The 21,683-nt window shown below is 25.9% G+C and overlaps 3 protein-coding genes across 6 annotated transcripts in view; 2 read left to right on the top strand and 1 right to left on the bottom strand.

Annotated features, from left to right (window-relative positions):
- The window catches only part of LOC141393987 (uncharacterized), a 402,117-nt gene that overhangs the window by 214,376 nt on the left and 166,058 nt on the right, over positions 1 to 21,683 (bottom strand). The window lies entirely within an intron of this gene.
- LOC141392777 (uncharacterized) lies at positions 9,858 to 10,760 on the top strand. The gene is made up of 3 exons (XM_073965744.1): positions 9,858 to 10,020; positions 10,082 to 10,348; positions 10,409 to 10,760. Exons 1-3 carry the CDS (start codon positions 9,955 to 9,957, stop codon positions 10,631 to 10,633), a joined length of 558 nt encoding a protein of 185 aa, XP_073821845.1. The 5' UTR covers positions 9,858 to 9,954; the 3' UTR covers positions 10,634 to 10,760.
- LOC141392776 (uncharacterized) lies at positions 14,696 to 15,654 on the top strand. Its single transcript, XM_073965743.1, has 3 exons — positions 14,696 to 14,932; positions 14,994 to 15,260; positions 15,320 to 15,654. The coding sequence occupies exons 1-3, from the start codon at positions 14,867 to 14,869 to the stop codon at positions 15,500 to 15,502; spliced, it is 516 nt and encodes a 171-aa protein (XP_073821844.1). The 5' UTR covers positions 14,696 to 14,866; the 3' UTR covers positions 15,503 to 15,654.

Genomic DNA, 21,683 nt, shown 5'->3' with positions numbered 1-21,683 from the left:
CTATGTTTCTTTATCTTATCATGCTTCTTCTTCGCGATGCACACTTCTTCGAAATACTCAATTATTTTAAGTGCAAAACACAGTAATGGATCAAAAACATTGGTTATAGGTTATCAACCAATGGTGGAACCAGTTTGAGTTGCTGATTAAAAGAAAGCGCGTGCTAATGTTCCACACAAACAAAATATTCGTAATAAATAATTTGATTGCTGGTATGAGGTGCGAATTATGGCATCATTATTTTAATCAAAAATCAAATTATTATTTTGAATAAAATTATAAATAGCCACAACTATTTTTATTAAAAACAAAAAAAAAACAAAAGCCAATACAAATTATTTACCTTGAAAATGTCCTCTTATCAGTGGTCATAGAAGACCTGTGGGTAAACAAAATTTCCTATAAAAAGTACACTTTTATATACATATGTATGTATGAACATATATGTGTTTAAGTCCAAATATGGGTTTGCTAATAATAGTGGAAGTTTCCCTTAAAAGTTTGAAAAACACTGAAACTTGTTCAATGCTGGGCTTTGGAGTCGAAGCATTATTAACACGATTACGAATCATCCCAGTTAATTTTTCACTAGCTTTATGAGTTCAGAGGCGACTACAGCAACATTTGTCCTGGTACGAAGTGGTGTCATCTGTGATTTACTTACATTTAAATCTTCCTGGAAGATGTAAACACCATCAAGAAAATAAGACATTACCCAAAAAAAAAAATCAAATAAACCTCCACATGTTTACATGAAAAGTGTGCAAAAATTTATAATGTAAACAAACACACATAAAATGTGTGAACAGAACAATTAACGCCATCCACCCTCTCAAAAGACAACCAATCATCAGATACTTTTCGGAAATAATATTTAATTAATAACAACAACAAAAAACACAAAAACAAAAAGTGAAACGTAAAAAAATCACGACGAAAAAAATATTCCAGACAATTGTTGATTTTGAGGTGAAAAGTTCAAATCTGTATTTTGCCAAAAAGTAAACAATATTGGACTACCAATACCAGCACAAGTGTGAGATGATTGGGGTATGTGCAAAATTATCAACTCAAATATGCCCACTTTATGTATTTCTTTTCAAATGTTTATATAATAATTGTATTTGTTGCTTTTATCGTTGTTGTCGTTGTTGCTTATGCTGTTCACATCAATGCAAGTAATGGAATTGACCTTTCAAGTGATAACGTTGTGCCCAGCCCATGTAGGCAGATGCCACAACCAGAACAGCACGGAATTCTTCTATGAATGTACATATGTGCTGCTAGAGATAGATGTAATGGTTGGGAGAAATTAAATTAGAAATTCAAAAAAAAAAACGTAATAATAATAGAGCAGGGTTTGGTAGAGACATATAGGGAATACCCTACTCTATCAATGGGTTATTCCCTTAGACCAAAGAAATTTACAACAAATTCCACGTTTATTAAAAAACTTTCTTCAAAATATTCACAATGATTAGAAAATACTCTTTAAAAAATCTACAATTATTAAACAAATATTTTTAAAAACTCCACGATAATTCAAAAAAAAATATTTATAAAAAATCCACAATTATTAAAAACAATTTTATAAAAAATCCATGATTATTAAAAAATATTTTATAAAAAATCCACGATTATTAAAAAATGTTTTATAAAAAAATTCACGATTTTTAAAAAATATTTTATAAAATGTCCAAGATTATTAAAAAATATTTTATATAAAATCCAAGGTTATTAAAAATCTTTACAAAAAATCTACGTATTAATATTTTATAAAAAATCCACGATTATTAAAAAATAATTTATAAAAAAAATATACGATTATTATTTTTTTCTTATTAAAAATCCACGATTATTTAAAATATTTTATAAATACATCCAGGATAATTAAAAAATATTTTTTAAAAAATCTACGATTATTAAAAATATTTTACAAAATATACAGAATTATTAAAAAATTATTATTATTAAAAAAAAAACAATTTATAAAAAAATCCCAGATATTTATAAAAAATTTAAAAGATATCCACAATTATTAAAAAATGTTGTTATTAAAAAAATATTTTATAAAAAATCCACAATTATTAAAAAATATTTTATAAAAAATCCACGATTATTAAAAAATATTTTATAAAAAATCCACGATTATTAAAAAATATTTTATAAAAAATCCACGATTATTAAAAAATATTTTATAAAAAATCCACGATTACACTGTGCAACATTTTTAAGGTGATCTTGTGCAAACACTTCGAACTGAGGATTTTTTGAAAGTACAGACCCAAACGACAGGAAACCCTAGTTGGGTTTTGTTGTGTCAGATCCAGCTCGGATTTTATGGCCCCATCTAAACATGGTTAAATATTGAGTTTTTAAAGAAATTCGGGGCTATATCTCTGAAACCAATGCGAATCTTCCTCTGACCTCTGAAGCAAATTTGTAGATAAGGACAAGAATAAAATATTTGGAGAAATAGTGAACTCGAAAAACTACATTTATTGCCTCACATTTCAAAATATATGCAAAAATTCCACAATTTTTATACATTTCGCACCGTATCTCCAAAACCGTTAATTTTTTCTGAATATTTTCTTTGGAAAAATATTCCCTGGAATGTAATACACAACTCTTCAGAACATGTCATTGTTGTAAAATGCCTCTATGCCGTTGATTTCAGTACATTTTTCAACGACGATGTAATAAAAATGTCAATAATGTAGTGAAATCCGAAATGCGAGAATAAACGGTTGGTGTGAACTGTGTTTGAAATACGTGTTGTAAAAGATATGATGCAAAATACCGCTGAAACAACATGAAGTTAGCATTTTAGAGTTTCGGAATGTTCTAAAGAATTGTTGAGAACTTTATTTGGAAGATTTTTGCAAAAGGTTACTTGGTTCAACTCCCAATAGTTTAGCCGATAATGACCAGAATTTCAGCAAGTCTGTTAAATTTTCTATATTTTATAGATTTTGATGCCCTAGATGGAGTTTTTCTTATGTGGTTTTTTCAAAAGATAAGTTCTACTAGTTTAGGGCTACAATATTGCTAAAGACAGCAAGGCCAAATTCCTATTCGTTTCTGAGATAAAGGCCTGATGAATGCAAAAAAGTGTAGATTTAGCCCGGTTTAGATGAGGCCATAAAATCCGAACTGGATCTGACAGGACAAAACCCTACTAGGGTTTTTGTAGTCTAAATATGTACTTTCAAAAAATGCGTACTAGAAGTCGGGTCGGGGCCGACTATGTGATATCCTACACCACTACCCCTGTTCATAAGCTTTTGACTAATAAAATTCAAAATATTAAAATTGGGATAGCTTAGCGCCTTTGCTCTGAATGTCTTCATTAACACAGGTCAATTTTTTTGAAACGCGTTTAAGTGCATCGTTTGTGCAACTCAAATAAAAAATGGAAAAGTGGGATGTATGCCAACCATCAATAGGCTTCTTTCTCTGTTAGACCCCCATCAACCCCCAAAATTTCGTGAGGATTCGATCAAAATTTCGTAGTGTGATTGCACAAAAATGGAAAAAGGGATGCATTACCGACTATTGCGATATCTAAGTTGTTTGACCACCTATGACAACCTACTTCACATCGTTGTAAAGGTGATATTTTCTACTTTCCTTGCCAGGTTTTGCTTTCGATATACCTCCTACAGAAGGGAGATATTAACTTTGAAATAAAACGTTGGTCTTTTTTCCAAATATTTTTTTTGTCACATTCCGACCCCTGAATAATATCCGACCATTATCAAAAATCAAAAGGTTTTTTCCTCTGTGGGACCCCCAATAACACCCAAAATTTCGTGACGATCCAATTAAAATTGCGACCTGTAGCGTGATTTCCAAAAAAAGTGGAAAAATGGGATGTATTACCGACTATTGCGATATTTTCGTTATTTGGATACCTACGCCAACCTGCTTTACATCATTGTAATGATGGGATTTTTTACTTTCATTTCCAGACTTTGCTTTTGGAAGGTCCCGAACCAAAGCTGTGATATTCGTCATTATTATTAAAATCGCAAAAATGAAAAGTTGTGTTCTATTAGCGGCTTTTGCGATATCTTCGTTGTTTGACCACCTACGACAACCTACGTAACATCGTTGTAAAGGTGATATTTTCTACTTTCATTGATATACCCCTTTTAGAAGCGGAGATATTCGCTTTGAAATAAAACGTTGACTTTTTCTCAAAAAAAGTTTTTTGCCCATTCCGACTCCTGAATATTATCCGATCATCACCAAAATCAATAGGCTTCTTTCTCTGTAGAATCCCCATTAGCCCCCAAAATTTCGTGACAATCCGATCAAAATTGCGACCTGTAGCGTGATTACAAAAAAATGTAAAAAATGGGATGTATTGCCGACTATTGTGATATCTCCGTTACGTGGCCACCTACGCTAAACTATTTTGCATCGCTGTAAAGACGGGATTTTCTACTTTCATAGTCAGACTTTGTTTTTGGAAGATCCCCAACCGAAGCTGTGATATTCGTCATTATTATTAAAATCGCAAAAATAACAAGTTGGGTTCTATTAGCAACTATTGCGATATATTCGTTGTTTGATATCCTACGAGAACCTACTTTACATCATTAGAAAGGCGATATTTTCTTCTTTCATGGCCAGGTTCTGCTTTTGGTATACCCCATATTGAAGCTGAGATATTCGCTTAGGAAAAAAACGTTGTCTTTTTATCCACATAAGTTTTTTGCCCATTCCGACCCCTAAATATTATCCGACCATCACCAAAATCAATAGGCTTCTTCCCCTCCGGGACCCCCATCAACGTCCAAAATTTCGTGACGATCCGATCAAAATTGCGACCTGTAGCGTGATTACAAGGTTTAGATGGACAGACGGACGGACGGACGGACTGACGGACGGACACACATAGCCAGATCGACTCAGCTCGTCGAGACATTCATTTTGGTATATATAAGTATATATATTATTTCGATGCGTTACAAACTTTTTGGCCAAAACCAACTTATAATACCCTCCCCACATAGTGGTGTAGGGTATAAAAATGTTTTATAAAAAATCCACGATTATTAAAAAATGTTTTATAAAATATCCACGATTATTAAAAAATGTTTTATAAAAAATCCACGATTATTAAAAAATGTTTTATAAAAAATCCACGATTATTAAAAAATATTTTATAAAAAAATACAAAATTTTTAAAAAAAAATTATAAAAAATCTACGTATTAATATTTTATAAAAAATCCACGATTATTAAAAACAATTTTATAAAAAATCCACGATTATTAAAAACAATTTTATAAAAAATCCACGATCATTAAAAAAATTTTATAAAAAATCCACGATTATTAAAAACAATTTTATAAAAAATCCACGATTATTAAAAACAATTTTATAAAAAATCCACGATCATTAAAAAAATTTTATAAAAAATCCACGATTATTAAAAACAATTTTATAAAAAATCCACGATTATTAAAAACAATTTTATAAAAAATCCACGATTATTAAAAACAATTTTATAAAAAATCCACGATTATTAAAAACAATTTTATAAAAAATCCACGATTATTAAAAAATGTTTTATAAAAAATCCACGATTATTAAAAAATATTTTATAAAAAATCCACGATTATTAATTTGTTCTTATTAAAAATTCACGATTATTTACAATATTTTATAAAAATTATCCAGGATAATTAAAAAATATTTTATAAAATATCTACGATTATTAAAAATATTTTACAAAATATACAGGATTATTAAAAAATTATTATTATAAAAAAAACAATTTATAAAAAATCCAAGATTATTAAAAACAATTTAACAGATATCCACGATTATTAAAAAGCCAATTGATATTCCCTTCGCCGGGATGAAATCATGATATTGGTAGCGATCATTAAAATTTTGCAACACTGTCAGTTCGTTTTAAAAAACATTACTCTCTGTAATAGAGGGTAATGAATGAAGCTAAGCCATTGGGGGAATACTCCGGCTTAAGCAATCAAATGAGATTGAATCTTCAACAATAAACAAAACAAACAAAAAATATTTTATAAAAAATCCACGATTATTAAAAAATGTTTTATAAAAAATCCACGATTATTAAAAAATGTTTTATAAAAAATCCACGATTATTAAAAAATGTTTTATAAAAAATCCACGATTATTAAAAAATGTTTTATAAAAAATCCACGATTATTAAACAAATATTATTAAACAAATATTTTTAAAAACTCCACGATAATTAAAAAAAAAATATTTTATAAAAAATCCACGATTATTACAAAATAATTTATAAAAAATTTACAATTATTATTTTTTTCTTATTAAAAATCCACGATTATTAAAAATATACGATTATTATTTTTTGCTTAATAAAAATCCACGATTATTAAAAATATACGATTATTATTTTTTTCTTATTAAAAATCCACGATTATTTAACATATTTTATAAAAAATTCACGATTATTTAACATATTTTATAAAAAATCCACGATTATTAAAAAATGTTTTATAAAAAATCCACTATTATTAAAAAATGTTTTATAAAAAATCCTCGATTATTAGAAAATGTTTTATAAAAAATCCACGATTATTAAAAAATGCTTTATAAAAAATCCACGATTATTAAAAAATGTTTATAAAAAATCCACGATTATTAACAAATGTTTTATAAAAAATCCACGATTATTAAAAAATATTTTATAAAAAATCCACGATTAGTAAAAAATATTTTATAAAAATCCACGATTATTAAAAAATGTTTTATAAAAAATCCACGATTAGTAAAAAATATTTTATAAAAATCCACGATTATTAAAAAATGTTTTATAAAAAATCCACGATTATAAAAAACAATTTTATAGAAAATCCACGATTATTAAAAACAATTTTATAAAAAATCCACGATTATTAAACACAATTTTATAAAAAATCCACGTTTATTAAAAACAATTTTATAAAAAATCCACGATTATTAAAAAATATTTTATAAAAAATCCACGATTATTAAAAAATATTTTATAAAAAATCCACGATTACTAAAAAATATATTATAAAAAATCCACGATTATTAAAAAAATTTCATAAAAAATCCACCACTATAGAAAAATATGTTATAAAAACATTGTAAAAAGTCCACGATTATTAAAAATATTTTATAAATAATCCAAAATTATTAACAAATATTTTATAAAAAAATCCAAGATTATAAAAAATATTTTATAAAAAATCTACGATTATTAAAAAATATTTTATAAAAAATCCAAGATTATAAAAAATATTTTATAAAAAATCTACGATTATTAAAAAATATTTTATAACAAATCCACGATTATTAAACGAATAAACAATATTTTGGCGGAATTCGACAATCAGGGCATCAAGGTTGTCGCATACGCGGATGATGTGGTTTTACTAATAACTGGCAAATTCTTGTCCACAATATCGGAGCTTATGCAAGGAGCCTTATCAAAGCTGTTCCGTTGGGCCACCAAAAATGGCCTTGGTGTAAATCCAACGAAAACAGAACTGGTATTGTTCACCAGAAAGCGTAAGCTCGGCGACTTCATGCCACCAACATTGGATGGAGTGCAATTACATCTATCTCCTAAGGCCACATACCTAGGTACAATCCTGGATTCTCAATTGAGATGGAAAATGAACGTCGATGAACGGACGAAGAGAGGTATGATTGCACTTTATTCATGTAAGAATTCGATTGGGAAAAGTTGGGGATTAAATCCAGCTATTATACACTGGCTGTATAATACTGGTGGCATGCGCTTCGACATAAATCGAACTCCGGCAACATAGACAAGGTGCAAAGGGCAGCCTCGATCCTGATAACTGGAGCTTTTAGAAGTACACCACAAGCAGCTCTAACTGCGATGTTAAACCTCTTGCCCACGAGACTTAGCATCAAAGGTCTAGCAGCACGTAGTGCCCTAAGGCTACATGAATTGAATCGTTGGCGTGACAGCACCTATGGTCATGCATGCATTCTTCGGGAGCTAGGATCAAACCTTAGCTTAAATCTGCAGGGGAAATTCAGCGACTACTTATCAGCAATCCATAGATTTGAAGATTTTGAGGTCGTTATCCCTAGTAGAGATGACTGGATCCGTAGTAACCCTCCTCTGGACGGTCTGGCTTTCTATACAGACGGTTCCAAGATGGAAGAAGGTACCGGAACTGGCGACTACTGCGAAAAGCTTTGCCTCGAATACTCATATAGGTTGAACAGCGACTGTAGTGTTTTCCAAGCAGAAATCTTCGCGATCAAAATGGCCGCAGAGTCGATAAAAAGTCTGGATGCTGAAATCTTTGAACCGGTGACTATCTTCGTTGATAGTCAGCCGGCTCTTAACGCCATCAAATCCTCCAATATCAAGACTGAGACCGTTCTTGAGTGTAGAACTGCTATGGCGAAGCTCACTAACGCTGTCCGACTCTGCTGGGTACCGGGACACTGTGACATTGTGGGAAACGAGAAGGCAGATGAACTGGCAAGACATGGATCTCAATCAACAAGTCAAGCTATCACTGATTCAATCAAACCACCCATATGTCACGTTTTTCGGAAGGTGGAGACGTTCTTTGAAGAACAAGCCAAGGAACTATGGCATAATGAACCAAGGTGCAACGTGTCAAGGGCCATTTGGCCGACTCTATCAACAAACAGAACAACTTCACTTTTAAGTTTGAATAAGTCAGAAATCAGGGTATTGACGGGAGTCATTACCGGTCATTGCAACATCCGAGCTTTTATCGGCAAATGGCAGGATGATGGCGTGGACTATTGCAGGCTCTGTGAAGATGAAGAGGAAACGGAGACTATTGAGCATATTTTATGTCGTTGCCCGATGTTAACTCGAAAGCGATATAGTTTAACAGGAATATGCTTTCCTCCAAGCTTAACCTTCTACTCAAACATGGAACCAACAATCATAAACAACATCATCAAAAATTTGAATTGGCTGGGACGGCGCGACCCATAAACGTAACCATTTCTCTGACAGTTTTCTACCATCACCAAATAAACCACCCTCTTTTCTTTATTATATCTTCATCTTTTAATAATCCATTTAATATTACTTTCCCAACCACACCCTCTTTTCTTTATTATTCTCTCTTTTCTCTTCTCTTGTCTTTTCGGGTAATTCTGAACCTCTTTTAAGGATGATCACAATGGACCGAAAGGTCTCCGAGTGGCGTAGTCAATATATATTGACTACACATCCCCAAACCTATCCTAAACGAATAAAAAAATCGATATTTCGATTGACATTGTCAATCATCTTCAGGGAAATTTTTTTGAGTAAAGCTACTGGTTTCTTTCACCGTTTGTGCTAAAGTTTAGCAGTAGTAGTAGCATTGCTCAAAAATTTTTTCCCTGAGGATGATTGACGATTTCAATCGAAATCTCGGAATAAAGAACACACCTAAGCAAGAAAAATAAACACCGCTTCTTACTGGCCTTAAGCCGAAAAATATCATCATATAAAAATTACAAGATAACAGGTCAACAATACACAACAACATAAAAAATATTTTTTTAGAAATCCACGATTATTAAAAATATTTTTAAAATATATATTTAAAAAATATTATTAAAATATAATTTTTCAAGAAAAATATTATATTTTTTAATATAATATAATATATTTCTCGATTACAAATGGAATGTTAAACTTAGTATACATACACCATTCCATTCTACATATGTTTGTCACTTTAAAATATCTCATTAAAGATGAATGAATTGTTTGGGAGAATCCAAATGATAATAGGCTCTATAGTTGTATGGGTGTAGATTCTAGTACAGCTTTTAATTCGGCTAATAATTGGCACAGCTAGAAATGAAAGTGATTAGTAGAAGCTTAGCGCTCTAATAGATCAGACTAGAAAAAAAAAAATAATCTGTGAAAAATCAAAGTTAATACAAAATGTTTAAAACTAAACTAAATTATTTGCCCATAAGTTTTGTCTTCTTGACATTTTCTTTAATACAAGTGAGTTGGAAATTTTTGTAAAAAAAACGAAAATAAATAACAAAATGTGTTTGATCTCCAGTTAGCCCAAAGTGGTGTTGTAAAATCTCCGGTATTAAGTGAAGATACCAAAGTGGACTTTGAACGTGAAGCCCGCCTTGAAACTGAGGAATTTTTGAATACCATATTCACAGCACAAATCGAGTTCTTTAACAAGTTAAAGAAATCCCTGGAACCGGATACTAAACGTTATAAGGATATTGAACTTTTTGTAGAAAGACTAGAGATGGCCAAGGAGGAAAAGGAATTGGAGAAGAAGGATATTATGTATTGGGAAACATTTCAACAGGTAAGGAAGGTTTATTTGATGGAGTATCGTAGAAGTTGGAAAAATAACTGTGTTTTATAGTTCAACAAATCTCCATTGCTGTTGAATGATGCTGCTGAAACTGGTATGACAGATGAGGCCTATCAAAAAGCCTTAACCGATAATGGCTTTAAGGAATTGCTGAAGAATTTCTTTGCCGATGTTGCTGTCTATTTTTGGAAAATGGCCAAAGCCAGTGGTAAAGTTGTGGAAACCACCATGGATGAGTATTTGGAACAAATGCAAAGTACCAAAAGTTTATTTTGAAATTGTGGATAATAAGTGAGAAATTGAAAAAAAATGTATGGTATTAATTTTTATAAGTAAAATTAGGTTTAAGTAGAAAACAAGGAAACTTCTTTAGAAATAATAAATTTAGTAATAATGAAACAAAGATTTATGACGAATAATTTTTTTTCAAGGATAAGTCATAAGAATGGATTTTTTTAAGTATATTATTCCATGGAACAATAATCATGGATTTAGAAAAATGGACGTGGCAATAAACGTGGAGTTTTAAGGAATATTTTTTAATAATCGTGGATTTAAAAAAAAAATAAATAAATAGTGTATTTCTTAAAAAAAAATGTTTTTAATAGTCGTGAATTTTTTAAAACATATTTTTTAATAATCGTGGATTTTTAAAGAATACTTTTTTATTAATCGTGGATTTTTTGAGGTATATTTGTTATCGTGGATTTTTTAAAAAATATTTTTTCATAATCGTGATATAAAAAAAACATTTTTTCATAATTGTGGATTAAAAAAAAAAAAAAATATTTCTTCCATAATAATTTTATAATATTTTTTTTTATAATTGTGGATTTAAAAAAAAATATTTGTTCATAATTGTGGATTTAAAAAAATGTTTTTTATAATCATGGATTTTTAAAGAATACTTTTTCAGTAATAGTGGATTTTTAAGATTTTTTCCTAATAGTGGATTTTTTTAAGAATATTTTTAATAATCGTGTATTTTTAAAGATATTTTTTAATAATCATGGATTTTTAACGAATATTTTTTTAATAATCGTGGATTTTTAACGAATATTTTTTTAATAATCGTGGATTTTTAACGAATATTTTTTTTAATAATCGTGGATTTTTTAAATAATATTTTTTTAATAATCGTGGATTTTTTAGCTAATATTTTTTTAATAATAGTGGATTTTTTAACTAATATTTTTTTAATAATCGTGGATTTTTTAGCTAATATTTTTTTAATAATAGTGGATTTTTTAACTAATATTTTTTTAATAATCGTGGATTTTTTAACTAATATTTTTTTAATAATCGTGGATTTTTTAAACTAATATTTTTTTAATAATCGTGGATTTTTTAACTAATATTTTTTTAATAATCGTGGATTTTTTAACTAACATTTTTTTTAATAATCGTGGATTTTTAACGAATATTTTTTTAATAATCGTGGATTTTTTAACTAATATTTTTTTAATAATCGTGGATTTTTTAACTAATATTTTTTTAATAATCGTGGATTTTTTAACTAATATTTTTTTAATAATCGTGGATTTTTTAACGAATATTTTTTTAATAATCGTGGATTTTTTAACTAATATTTTTTTAATAATCGTGGATTTTTTAACTAATATTTTTTTAATAATCGTGGATTTTTTAACTAATATTTTTTTAATAATCGTGGATTTTTTAAGAATATTTTTAATAATCGTGGATTTTTTAACTAATATTTTTTAATAATCGTGGGTTTTTTTAAGAATATTTTTAATAATCGTGGATTTTTTAAGAATAGTTTTAATAATCGTGAATTTTTTTAACTAATATTTTTTTAATAATCGTGGATTTTTTAACTAATATTTTTTTAATAATCGTGGATTTTTTAACTAATATTTTTTTAATAATCGTGGATTTTTTAACTAATATTTTTTTAATAATCGTGGATTTTTTAACTAATATTTTTTTAATAATCGTGGATTTTTTTAAGAATATTTTTTAATAATCGTGGATTTTTTAAAGAATTTTTTTTTTAATAATGGTGGATTTTTTAAAGAATATTTTTAATAATCGTGGATTTTTTTAAGAATATTTTTTAATAATCGTGGATTTTTTAAAGAATATTTTTTAATAATCGTGAATTTTTAAAGAATATTTTTTAATAATCGTGGATTTTTTAAAGATTTTTTTAATAATCGTGGATTTTTTAAAGAATTTTTTTTAATAATCGTGGATTTTTTAAAGAATATTTTTAATAATAGTGGATTTTTTAAAGAATATTTTTTAATAATCGTGGATTTTTTAAAGAATACTTTTTAATAATCGTGGATTTTTTTAAGAATATTTTTTAATAATCGTGGATTTTTTAAAGAAAATTTTTTAATAATCGTGGATTTTTTTAAAGAATATTTTTTAATAATCGTGGATTCTTCTAAGAATATTTTTTAATAATCGTGGATTCTTTTAAGAATATTTTTTAATAATCGTGGATTTTTTTAATAATCGTGGATTCTTTTAAGAATACTTTTTAATAATCGTGGATTTTTTTAATAATCGTGGATTCTTTTAAGAATATTTTTTAATAATCGTGGATTTTTTAAAGAATATTTTTTAATAATCGTGGATTTTTTTAAGAATATTTTTTAATAATCGTGGATTTTTTTAATAATATTTTTTTATAATCGTGGATTTTTTAAAGAATTTTTTTAATAATCGTGGATTTTTTAAAAAATATTTTTTTAATAATCGTGGATTTTTTAAAGAATATTTTTTTAATAATCGTGGATTTTTTAAAGAATATTTTTTAATAATCGTGGATTTTTTTAAGAATATTTTTTAATAATCGTGGATTTTTTAAAGAATTTTTTTTTTAATAATCGTGGATTTTTTTAAGAATATTTTTTAATAATCGTGGATTTTTTAAAGAATATTTTTTAATAATCGTGGATTTTTTAAAGAATTTTTTTAATAATGGTGAATTTTTTGAAGAATATTTTTTAATAATCGTGGATTTTTAAAGAATATTTTTTAATAATCGTGGATTTTTTTAAGAATATTTTTTAATAATCGTGGATTTTTTTAAGAATATTTTTTAATAATCGTGGATTTTTTTAATAATATTTTTGAATAATCGTGGATTTTTTAACTACTATTTTTTTAATAATCGTGGATTTTTTTAACTAATATTTTTTTAATAATCGTAGATTTTTTAACTAATATTTTTCTAATAATCGTGGATTTTTTAACTAATATTTTTTTAATAATCGTGGATTTTTTAACTAATATTTTTTTTAATAATCGTGGATTTTTTAACTAATATTTTTTTAATAATCGTGGATTTTTTAACTAATATTTTTTTAATAATCGTGGATTTTTAACTAATATTTTTCTAATAATCGTGGATTTTTTAACCAATATTTTTTTAACAATCGTGGATTTTTTAACTAATATTTTTTTAATAATCGTGGATTTTTTAACCAATATTTTTTTAATAATCGTGGATTTTTTAACTAATATTTTTTTAATAATCGTGGATTTTTTAACTAATATTTTTTAATAATCGTGGATTTTTTAACTAATATTTTTTTAATAATCGTGGATTTTTTTAAGAATATTTTTTTAATAATCGTGGATTTTTTAACTAATATTTTTTAATAATCGTGGATTTTTTAACTAATATTTTTTTAATAATCGTGGATTTTTTTAAGAATATTTTTTTAATAATCGTGGATTTTTTTAAGAATATTTTTTTAATAATCGTGGATTTTTTTAAGAATATTTTTTTAATAATCGTGGATTTTTTTAAGAATATTTTTTTAATAATCGTGGATTTTTTTAAGAATATTTTTTTAATAATCGTGGATTTTTTAACTAATATTTTTTTAATAATCGTGAATTTTTTAATTAATATTTTTTTAATAATCGTGGATTTTTTAATTAATATTATTTTAATAATCGTGGATTTTTTAACTAATATTTTTTTAATAATCGTGGATTTTTTAACTAATATTTTTTTAATAATCGTGGATTTTTTAACTAATATTTTTTTTATAATCGTGGATTTTTTAACTAATATTTTTTTAATAATCGTGGATTTTTTAACTAATATTTTTTTAACAATCGTAGATTTTTTAACTAATATTTTTTTAAAAATAGTGGATTTTTTTAACTAATATTTTTTAATAATATTTTATAAAAAATATTTTATAAAAAATCCACGAAAAATTGCAAATGGAATGACAAACTTAGTATACCAACACCATTCCATTCTACATATGTTTGTCACTTGATTGCTTGAGTTGGAGTACTGTCACTTTTTGTCACTTTGAAGTATCTCATCAAAGATGAATGAATTGTAAGGAAGAATCGAAATGATAATAGGCCCTATAGTTGTATGGGTGTAGGTTCTAGTACAGCTTTAAATTCTGCTAATAAATAGCACAGCTAGAAATGCAAGTGATTAGTAGAAGTTTGGAGTTCTAACAGACTAGATAACAATAATCGCAGAAAAATCAAAGTTAACACAAAATGTTTAAAACTAAATTAAATTATTTGCCCATAAGTTTTGTCTTCTTGACATTTTGTTTAATACAAGTGAGTTGAAAATTGTTGTAAAAAAAACCAAAATAAATAATAAAATGTGTTTGATCTCCAGTTAGCCCAAAGTGGTGTTGTAACATTTCCGGTATTTAGTGAAGTTACTAATGTGGGCTTTGAACGTGAAGCCCACCTTGAAACTGAGAAAATTTTGAATACCTTATTCACAGCACAGATCGAGTTGTTTAACATGTTAAAGAAACCCCTGGAACCGAATACTAAACGTTATAAGGATATTGAACGTTTTGTACAAAAACTAGAGATGGCCAAGGAGGAAAAGGAATTGGGGAAGAAGAATCTTATGTATTTGCAAACATTTCAACAGGTAAGGAAGTTGTATTTTATGAGTATCATAGAAGTCGGAGAAATAACTGTGATTTATAGTTGAACATATCTCCATTGCTGTTCAATGATGCTGCCGAAACTGGTATGACGGATGAGGCCTATCAAAAAGCCTTAACCGATGATGGCATCAAGGAGTTGATGAAGAATGTCTTTGCCGATGTTGCTGTACATTTTGGGAAAATGACCAAAGGCAGTGGTAAAGTTGTGGAAAGTTTAAAATAAATGCAAAGTATCAAAAGTTTATTTTGAAATTGTGGATAATAAGTGAGAAATTGAAAAAAATGTATGGTATTAATTTCTATAAGTAAAATTAGATTTAAGTGGAAAACAAGTAACCTTCTTTAGAAATAATAAATTTTGTAATATGAAACAAAGATTTGTGACGAATAATTTTTTCAACGATTAGTCATAAGAATGGATTTTTGAAGAATACATTTTTAATTAATCGTGGATTTTTTAAGAAAAATATTTTTTTTCATAATTCTAATTTTTTTAAATAAAATTTTTTTTAAACAAAATGTAGTTGGTAGCTTGTCGCAGCCAACCATACAAACGGTGCCAGTGTTTCTTAAATCGAACATTGGTGGCGTCGTTTTTATTGGGATTGCTAATTTGTTTTTTTTTTTTGTTTTTTTTTCAAAATAGTCTGGCTTAATCCCATTGTTGTTGTTTTATTATTTTAAAACCACTAATTTATCCAGTGGCGTGGATCGAAACTAGTCTTCCCTGCCTTATCCCTTGGCGAACAATGCCAACCTTTTTCCACTAATAAATTAGTGGTTTTAAAATAATAAAACAACAAAAATGGGATTAAGCCAGACTATTCAGAAAAAAAAAACAAAATTGTATTAGCTATCCCAATAAAAACGACGCCACAAATGTTCGATTTAAGAAACACTGGCACCGTTTGTATGGTTGGCTGCGACAAGCTACCAACTACATTTTGTTATGTGCATTCGTCGAAATTTGACGACACATAGCAGTGGAAAAGGTTTGGTTTGTTTCGCAAACACTTTCGTCGGAGTTGTATTAGGTTGCCAAAGAAAAACTTCCCATTGAAGTTATTTCTTTGTTCACCTTTATACTTCGCGCTGACGATTGATGTTTGGGTATAAAAAGTTTCTTGTTGAAGAAGTTATTGAAAAATAACTTCGGTGGAGAATATCCACAAACAAGAAACAAGGGAACTGATGAGATCCAGTGGCGTGGATCGAAACTAGTCTTCCCTGCCTTACCCCCTGGCGAACAATGCCAACCTTTTTCCACTAATAAATTAGTTGTTTTAAAATAATAAAACAACAACAATGGGATTAAGCCAGACTATTTTGAAAAAAAAAATATTTTTTTCATAATCGTGAATTTTTAAAAAAAATATTTTTGCATAATTGTGGATTTAAAAAAAAAATATTTTTTTCATAATCGTTGATTTAAAAAAAATCATATTTGTGGATTTAAAAAAAATATATTTTTTTCATAATAGTGGATTTAAAAAAAATCATATTTGTGGATTAAAAAAAATACTTTTTCAGTAATCATGGATTGTTAAGATTTTTTCATAATCGTAAATTTCTTAAGAATAATTGTTAATAATCGTAGATTATAACGAATATTTTTTCAATAATCTTGGATTTTTTTTAAGAATATTTTTTAATGATCGTGGGTTTTTAACGAATAATTTTTATTAATCGTGGATTTTTTAAGAATATTTTTTAATAATCGCGAATTTTTTAACGAATATTTTTTTGAATAATCGTGGATGTTTTAACTAATTTTTTTAACAATCGTCGTGCAATGGTATGCGCACCCGCCTTGCACGCCGAAGCTCGTGGGTTCGATTCCCCGGCCAAGCAACATCAAACAATTTTCAACGGTGGCAAAATACCCCTCAGTAATGTTGACGACATTTCCTGAGTATTTCAGCCATGTAAAACTTCTCTACAAGTGGTGTCTTAGGACACGCCGTTCGGACTCGGCGATAAACTGTAGGTCCCATATCATTTAGCTAATATGAATCGGAGTGCACTCATTGATATGAGAGAAGTCTCCCTTGTCCCATCTGGGATGTTTGTAGAACAATTATATTATTATTATGTTTTTAGAAGATTGTGTTTTAATAATCGTGAATTTTTTAAAGAACATTTTTTAATATTCGTGTATTTTAAAGAATATTTTTTTTAATCGTAAATTTGTTAAAGATTATTTTTTAACCCAATCACTGCGGTGGTTCCATATGGAACCACTTGTGTTATTTTACTTTTTGGAAGAAGAAATCCACATATTGAACATATTTATATTAATATTAGTATTTTCTAACAGTAAAGCATTACAGCTGTCTATTTGCCTTCTATATTTCGGTCATTCGGGTTCCAATTCTTGTCCTAAAAGCAAGATAAAGTGAAAAAGTATGAATTTTTCACAAAACCTTCGCAGGGATTGGGTTAATAATCGTGAATTTTTTAAAGAATAATTTTTTAATAATCGTGGATTTTAAAAGAATGTTTTTTTATAATCGTGGATTTTTAAAGAATGTTTTTTAATAATCATGGAATTTTTAAAGAATATTTTTTCAATAATCGTGGATTTTTTAAAGAATTTTTTTTAATAATCTTTGATTTTAAAAAGATTATTTTATTAATAATCATGAATTTTTTAAAGAATATTTTTCTAGTAGTCGTTTTTAAGAATACTTTTTTTTTAATTATCGTGGATTTTTTGTGGAATATTTCCTTAACACTCGTGGTTTTCTGAAAGATTTTTTAATAATCATGGATTTCTTAAAGAATATTGTTATAATATCATGGATTTTTTAAAGAATACTTTTAAATATCGTGGATTTTTTAAAACATATTTTTTGGGAATAGTCAATAATCGTGGATTTTTTAAAAATATTTTTTACTTGACATTATTAAAAAGTCGTGGTTTTTTTAAAATATTTTTTTAATAATCGTGGATTTTCTAAAAAATATTTTTTAATAGTGGGTTTCTTTACATCATTTTCTAATAATCGTGGAGTTAAAAAATTATGTTTTAATAATCGCGAATTTTTAAAAATAACCTTAAATTTTTTAGAATTTTTTTTTTAATTAATAATCGAGGATTAAAAAACATTTTTTAATAACAGTGGATTTTTAAAAATCCTTTTATAAATAATCGTGGATTATTAATATTTTTTTTCATAATCGTGGATTTTTAAACATCCTTTATATTAATAATCGTGGATTATTAAAAATACTTTTTTAATAATTGTGGATTTTAAGAAAATTTTTTTTAATAACCGTGGATTTTTAAAAAATCCTTTTTAATAATGGTAGATTTTTAAAATCTTTTTATTAATAATCGTGGATTATTAAAAATTTTTTTTTAATAGTCATGGATTTTGTAAAACTTTTTTATAGTTGTGGATTTTTTAAAAAAATATATTTTAATAACCGTGGATTTAAAAAAATATTTTTTAATAATCGTGAAATTAAAAAAAAAAATAGTTTTTAATAGCCGTAAATTTTTTAAAAAATATTTTTTAATAACCGTGGATTTTTTGTAGAACATTTTCTTAACACTCGTGGATTTCTTAAAGATATTTTATAATCGTGGATTTTTTTACAGAATATTTTTTTAAATATCGTGGAATTTTTTAATAATCGTGGATATTTTTACAGAATATTTTTTTAAATATCGTGGAATTTTTTAATAATCGTGGATATTTTTACAGAATATTTTTTAAATATCGTGGAATTTTTTATTTGGAAAAAATAAATATTTTACAAAAAAAAATTAATAATCGTGGACTTTTTTAAAAAATGTTATTTAATATAGTGGATTTTTCTAAAATCATTTTCTAATAATCGTGGAGTTTAAAAAATATTTATCATTAATAGAGGAGTTTCAAAAAAGGATTAAAATAACATTTTTTAATAATCGTGGATTTTTAAACAACATTTTTTAATAATCGTGGGCTATTAAAAATTCTTTTTTTAATATCGTGGACTATTAAAAATTCTTTTTTTAATATCGTGGACTATTAATAATCGTGAATGCTTAAAAATCCTTTTTATTATTAATCGTGGATTATTGAAAATTCTTTATAAAATAATCGTGTTTTTTCAAAATCTTTTTATTAATTACCGTGGGTTATTAAAAATCCTTTTTTAATAATCGTGGATTTTTAACATTTTTTTAAATAGTGGATTTTTAAATCTTGAATCGTTTTTTAATTTTTTTTTAATAATTGTGGATTTTTAAAAAAATATATTTTAATAATCGTGGATTTAAAAAAATATTTTTTAATAATCGTGAATTTAAAAAAAATATTTTTTAATAATCGTGAATTTTTAAAAATAACCGTAAATTTGTTAAATTTTTTTATTGGCATATCAGTTGCAATTTTTATTATTTTTTAATAGTCTAGATTAATTAATCTCACTGTTGTTGTTTTAATATTTTAAAACAACGAATTTATTAGTGGAGAAAAGTTGGCATTGTTCGCCAACAACAATGGTAAGCCAGACTATTTTTTATCAACCGTAAATTTTTTAAAAAGTATTTTTTAATAACCGTAAATTTTTTAAAACTTATTTTATTATTTGTTATGTAAGTCGGGTTAATCTCAGACTTGTTGTTTTTAAATTTAAAAAGAACAAGTTTTTTTTAATTGGGTTTAGTTTTTTTAAATATTTTCTTTTAATAATAGTGGACTTAACAAAATTTAATAATTTAATTTAAATAATCGTGATTTTAAAATCGTGGATTTTTAAATCTTCAATCGTGAATTTTTTAAATGTTTTTTTAATAATTGTGGATTTTTTAAAAATATTTTTTGAAGGACCAATAATCGTGGATTTTTTTTAAATATTTTTTGAAGGACCAGTAGTCGTGGATTTTGTAAAAAATATTTTTTTTTCAAGTACCAATAATCGTGGATTTTAAAAAATATATTTTTTTCGAGTGCCAATAATAATGAATTTTTAAAAAATAGTTTTTATGCACTAGTAATTGTTAATTTTTTAAAAAATATTTTTTGAAGGGCCATTAATGGTGAATTTTTAAGAAATATTTGGATTAAAAAAAATATTTTTTTCAAGTACCAATAATCGTGGATTTTAAAAAAAATATTTTTTTTTCAAGTACCAATAATCGTGGATTTTAAAAAAATATTTTTATGTACCAGTAAATGTAGATTTTTTAAAAAATATATTTTTCAAGTACCAATAATCGTGTATTTTTTACAAAATATTTGTTTGAAGTAGTTGTTACTTATCGTCGATTTTTTAGAAAATGTTTTTTTGTGGATTTTTTTTTTGAGAATATTTAATAATAGTGGCTTTTGTTGCACAATATGTTTTCATAAATTAAATTCCTTTAAATTAAATTAAATTCCTTTAAAATTAAATTCCTTTAAAATTGCATCAAACAAAAAGCAAGTACCAATAATCGTGGATTTTTTTAAAAAATATTTCTTATGTACCAGTAATCGTGGATTTTTAAAAAATATATTTTTCAAGTACCAATAATAGTGTATTTTTTACAAAATATTTTTTTGAAGTACTTTGTACTAATCGTCGATTTTTTAGAAAATGTTTTTTTATTTTTGTTTTTTTTTTTTTTGTGAATATTTAAAAACAGTGGATTTTGTTGCAGAATATGTTTTCATAAATTTATCTAATCTTAATTTCCTTTAAAATTGTATCAAACAAATACATGTACCAAAATATATCCTCCTGCATTTCCCCCACAAACCACAACATTTATGGCCTCATTTTTTAAGTACCAATAATCGTGGATTTTGTAAAAATTATTTCTTTCAAATACCAATAACCGTGGATTTTTTAAAAAATATTTTTTTCAAGTACCAATAACCGTGGATTTTATAAAAAATATTTTTTTCAAGTGTCAATAATCCTGGATTTTTTCAAAAAAAAATATATTTTTTATGTCAGTAATCGTGGATTTTTTAAAAAAATATATTTATCAAGTACCAATAATAGTGTATTTTTTACACAATATTTTTTGAAGTACTTGGTACTAATCGTATTTTTTTTAATTTTTATTTTTTTTTTTGTGTTTGTTTTTTTTTTTTTTGAGAATATTTAATAAAAATGGATTTAAAAAAATATTTTTTTTAAATTTTTTTTCGTGGATTTAAAAAAAAAATTTAAGTGCCAATAATCCTGGATTTTTTAATAAAATATTTTTTATGTACCAGTAATTTTAGATATTTTAAAAAATATATTTTTCAAGTACTAATAATCGTTTATTTTTTACAAAATATTTTTTTGAAGTAGTTGGTACTAATCGTTGATTTTTTAGAAAATGTTTTTTATTATTTTTTTGAGAATATTTAATAATAGTGGATTTTGTTGCAGAATATGTTTTCATAACTTTATCTAATCTTAAATTCCTTTAAAAT

The sequence above is a fragment of the Musca autumnalis genome, unplaced genomic scaffold, assembly GCF_047663935.1.
Source record: "Musca autumnalis isolate F117 unplaced genomic scaffold, ASM4766393v1 scaffold_2, whole genome shotgun sequence".
Classification (NCBI taxonomy): domain Eukaryota; kingdom Metazoa; phylum Arthropoda; class Insecta; order Diptera; family Muscidae; genus Musca; species Musca autumnalis.
The sequence above is the reverse complement of the archived record's forward strand: the minus strand, read 5'-3'. Positions and strand labels throughout refer to the sequence as shown.

What these genes read in the sequence shown, in the direction of transcription:
- LOC141392777 (XM_073965744.1), top strand. Translation starts at nt 9,955, where the DNA reads ATGTTTAAAACTAAACTAAATTATTTGCCCATAAGTTTTGTCTTCTTG. An exon ending in TGACATTTTCTTTAATACAA is followed by an intron (nt 10,021 to 10,081) that starts GTGAGTTGGAAA and finishes TTTGATCTCCAG; the next exon opens with TTAGCCCAAAGTGGTGTTGT. An exon ending in ATTGGGAAACATTTCAACAG is followed by an intron (nt 10,349 to 10,408) that starts GTAAGGAAGGTT and finishes TGTGTTTTATAG; the next exon opens with TTCAACAAATCTCCATTGCT.
- LOC141392776 (XM_073965743.1), top strand. Translation starts at nt 14,867, where the DNA reads ATGTTTAAAACTAAATTAAATTATTTGCCCATAAGTTTTGTCTTCTTG. An exon ending in TGACATTTTGTTTAATACAA is followed by an intron (nt 14,933 to 14,993) that starts GTGAGTTGAAAA and finishes TTTGATCTCCAG; the next exon opens with TTAGCCCAAAGTGGTGTTGT. An exon ending in ATTTGCAAACATTTCAACAG is followed by an intron (nt 15,261 to 15,319) that starts GTAAGGAAGTTG and finishes TGTGATTTATAG; the next exon opens with TTGAACATATCTCCATTGCT.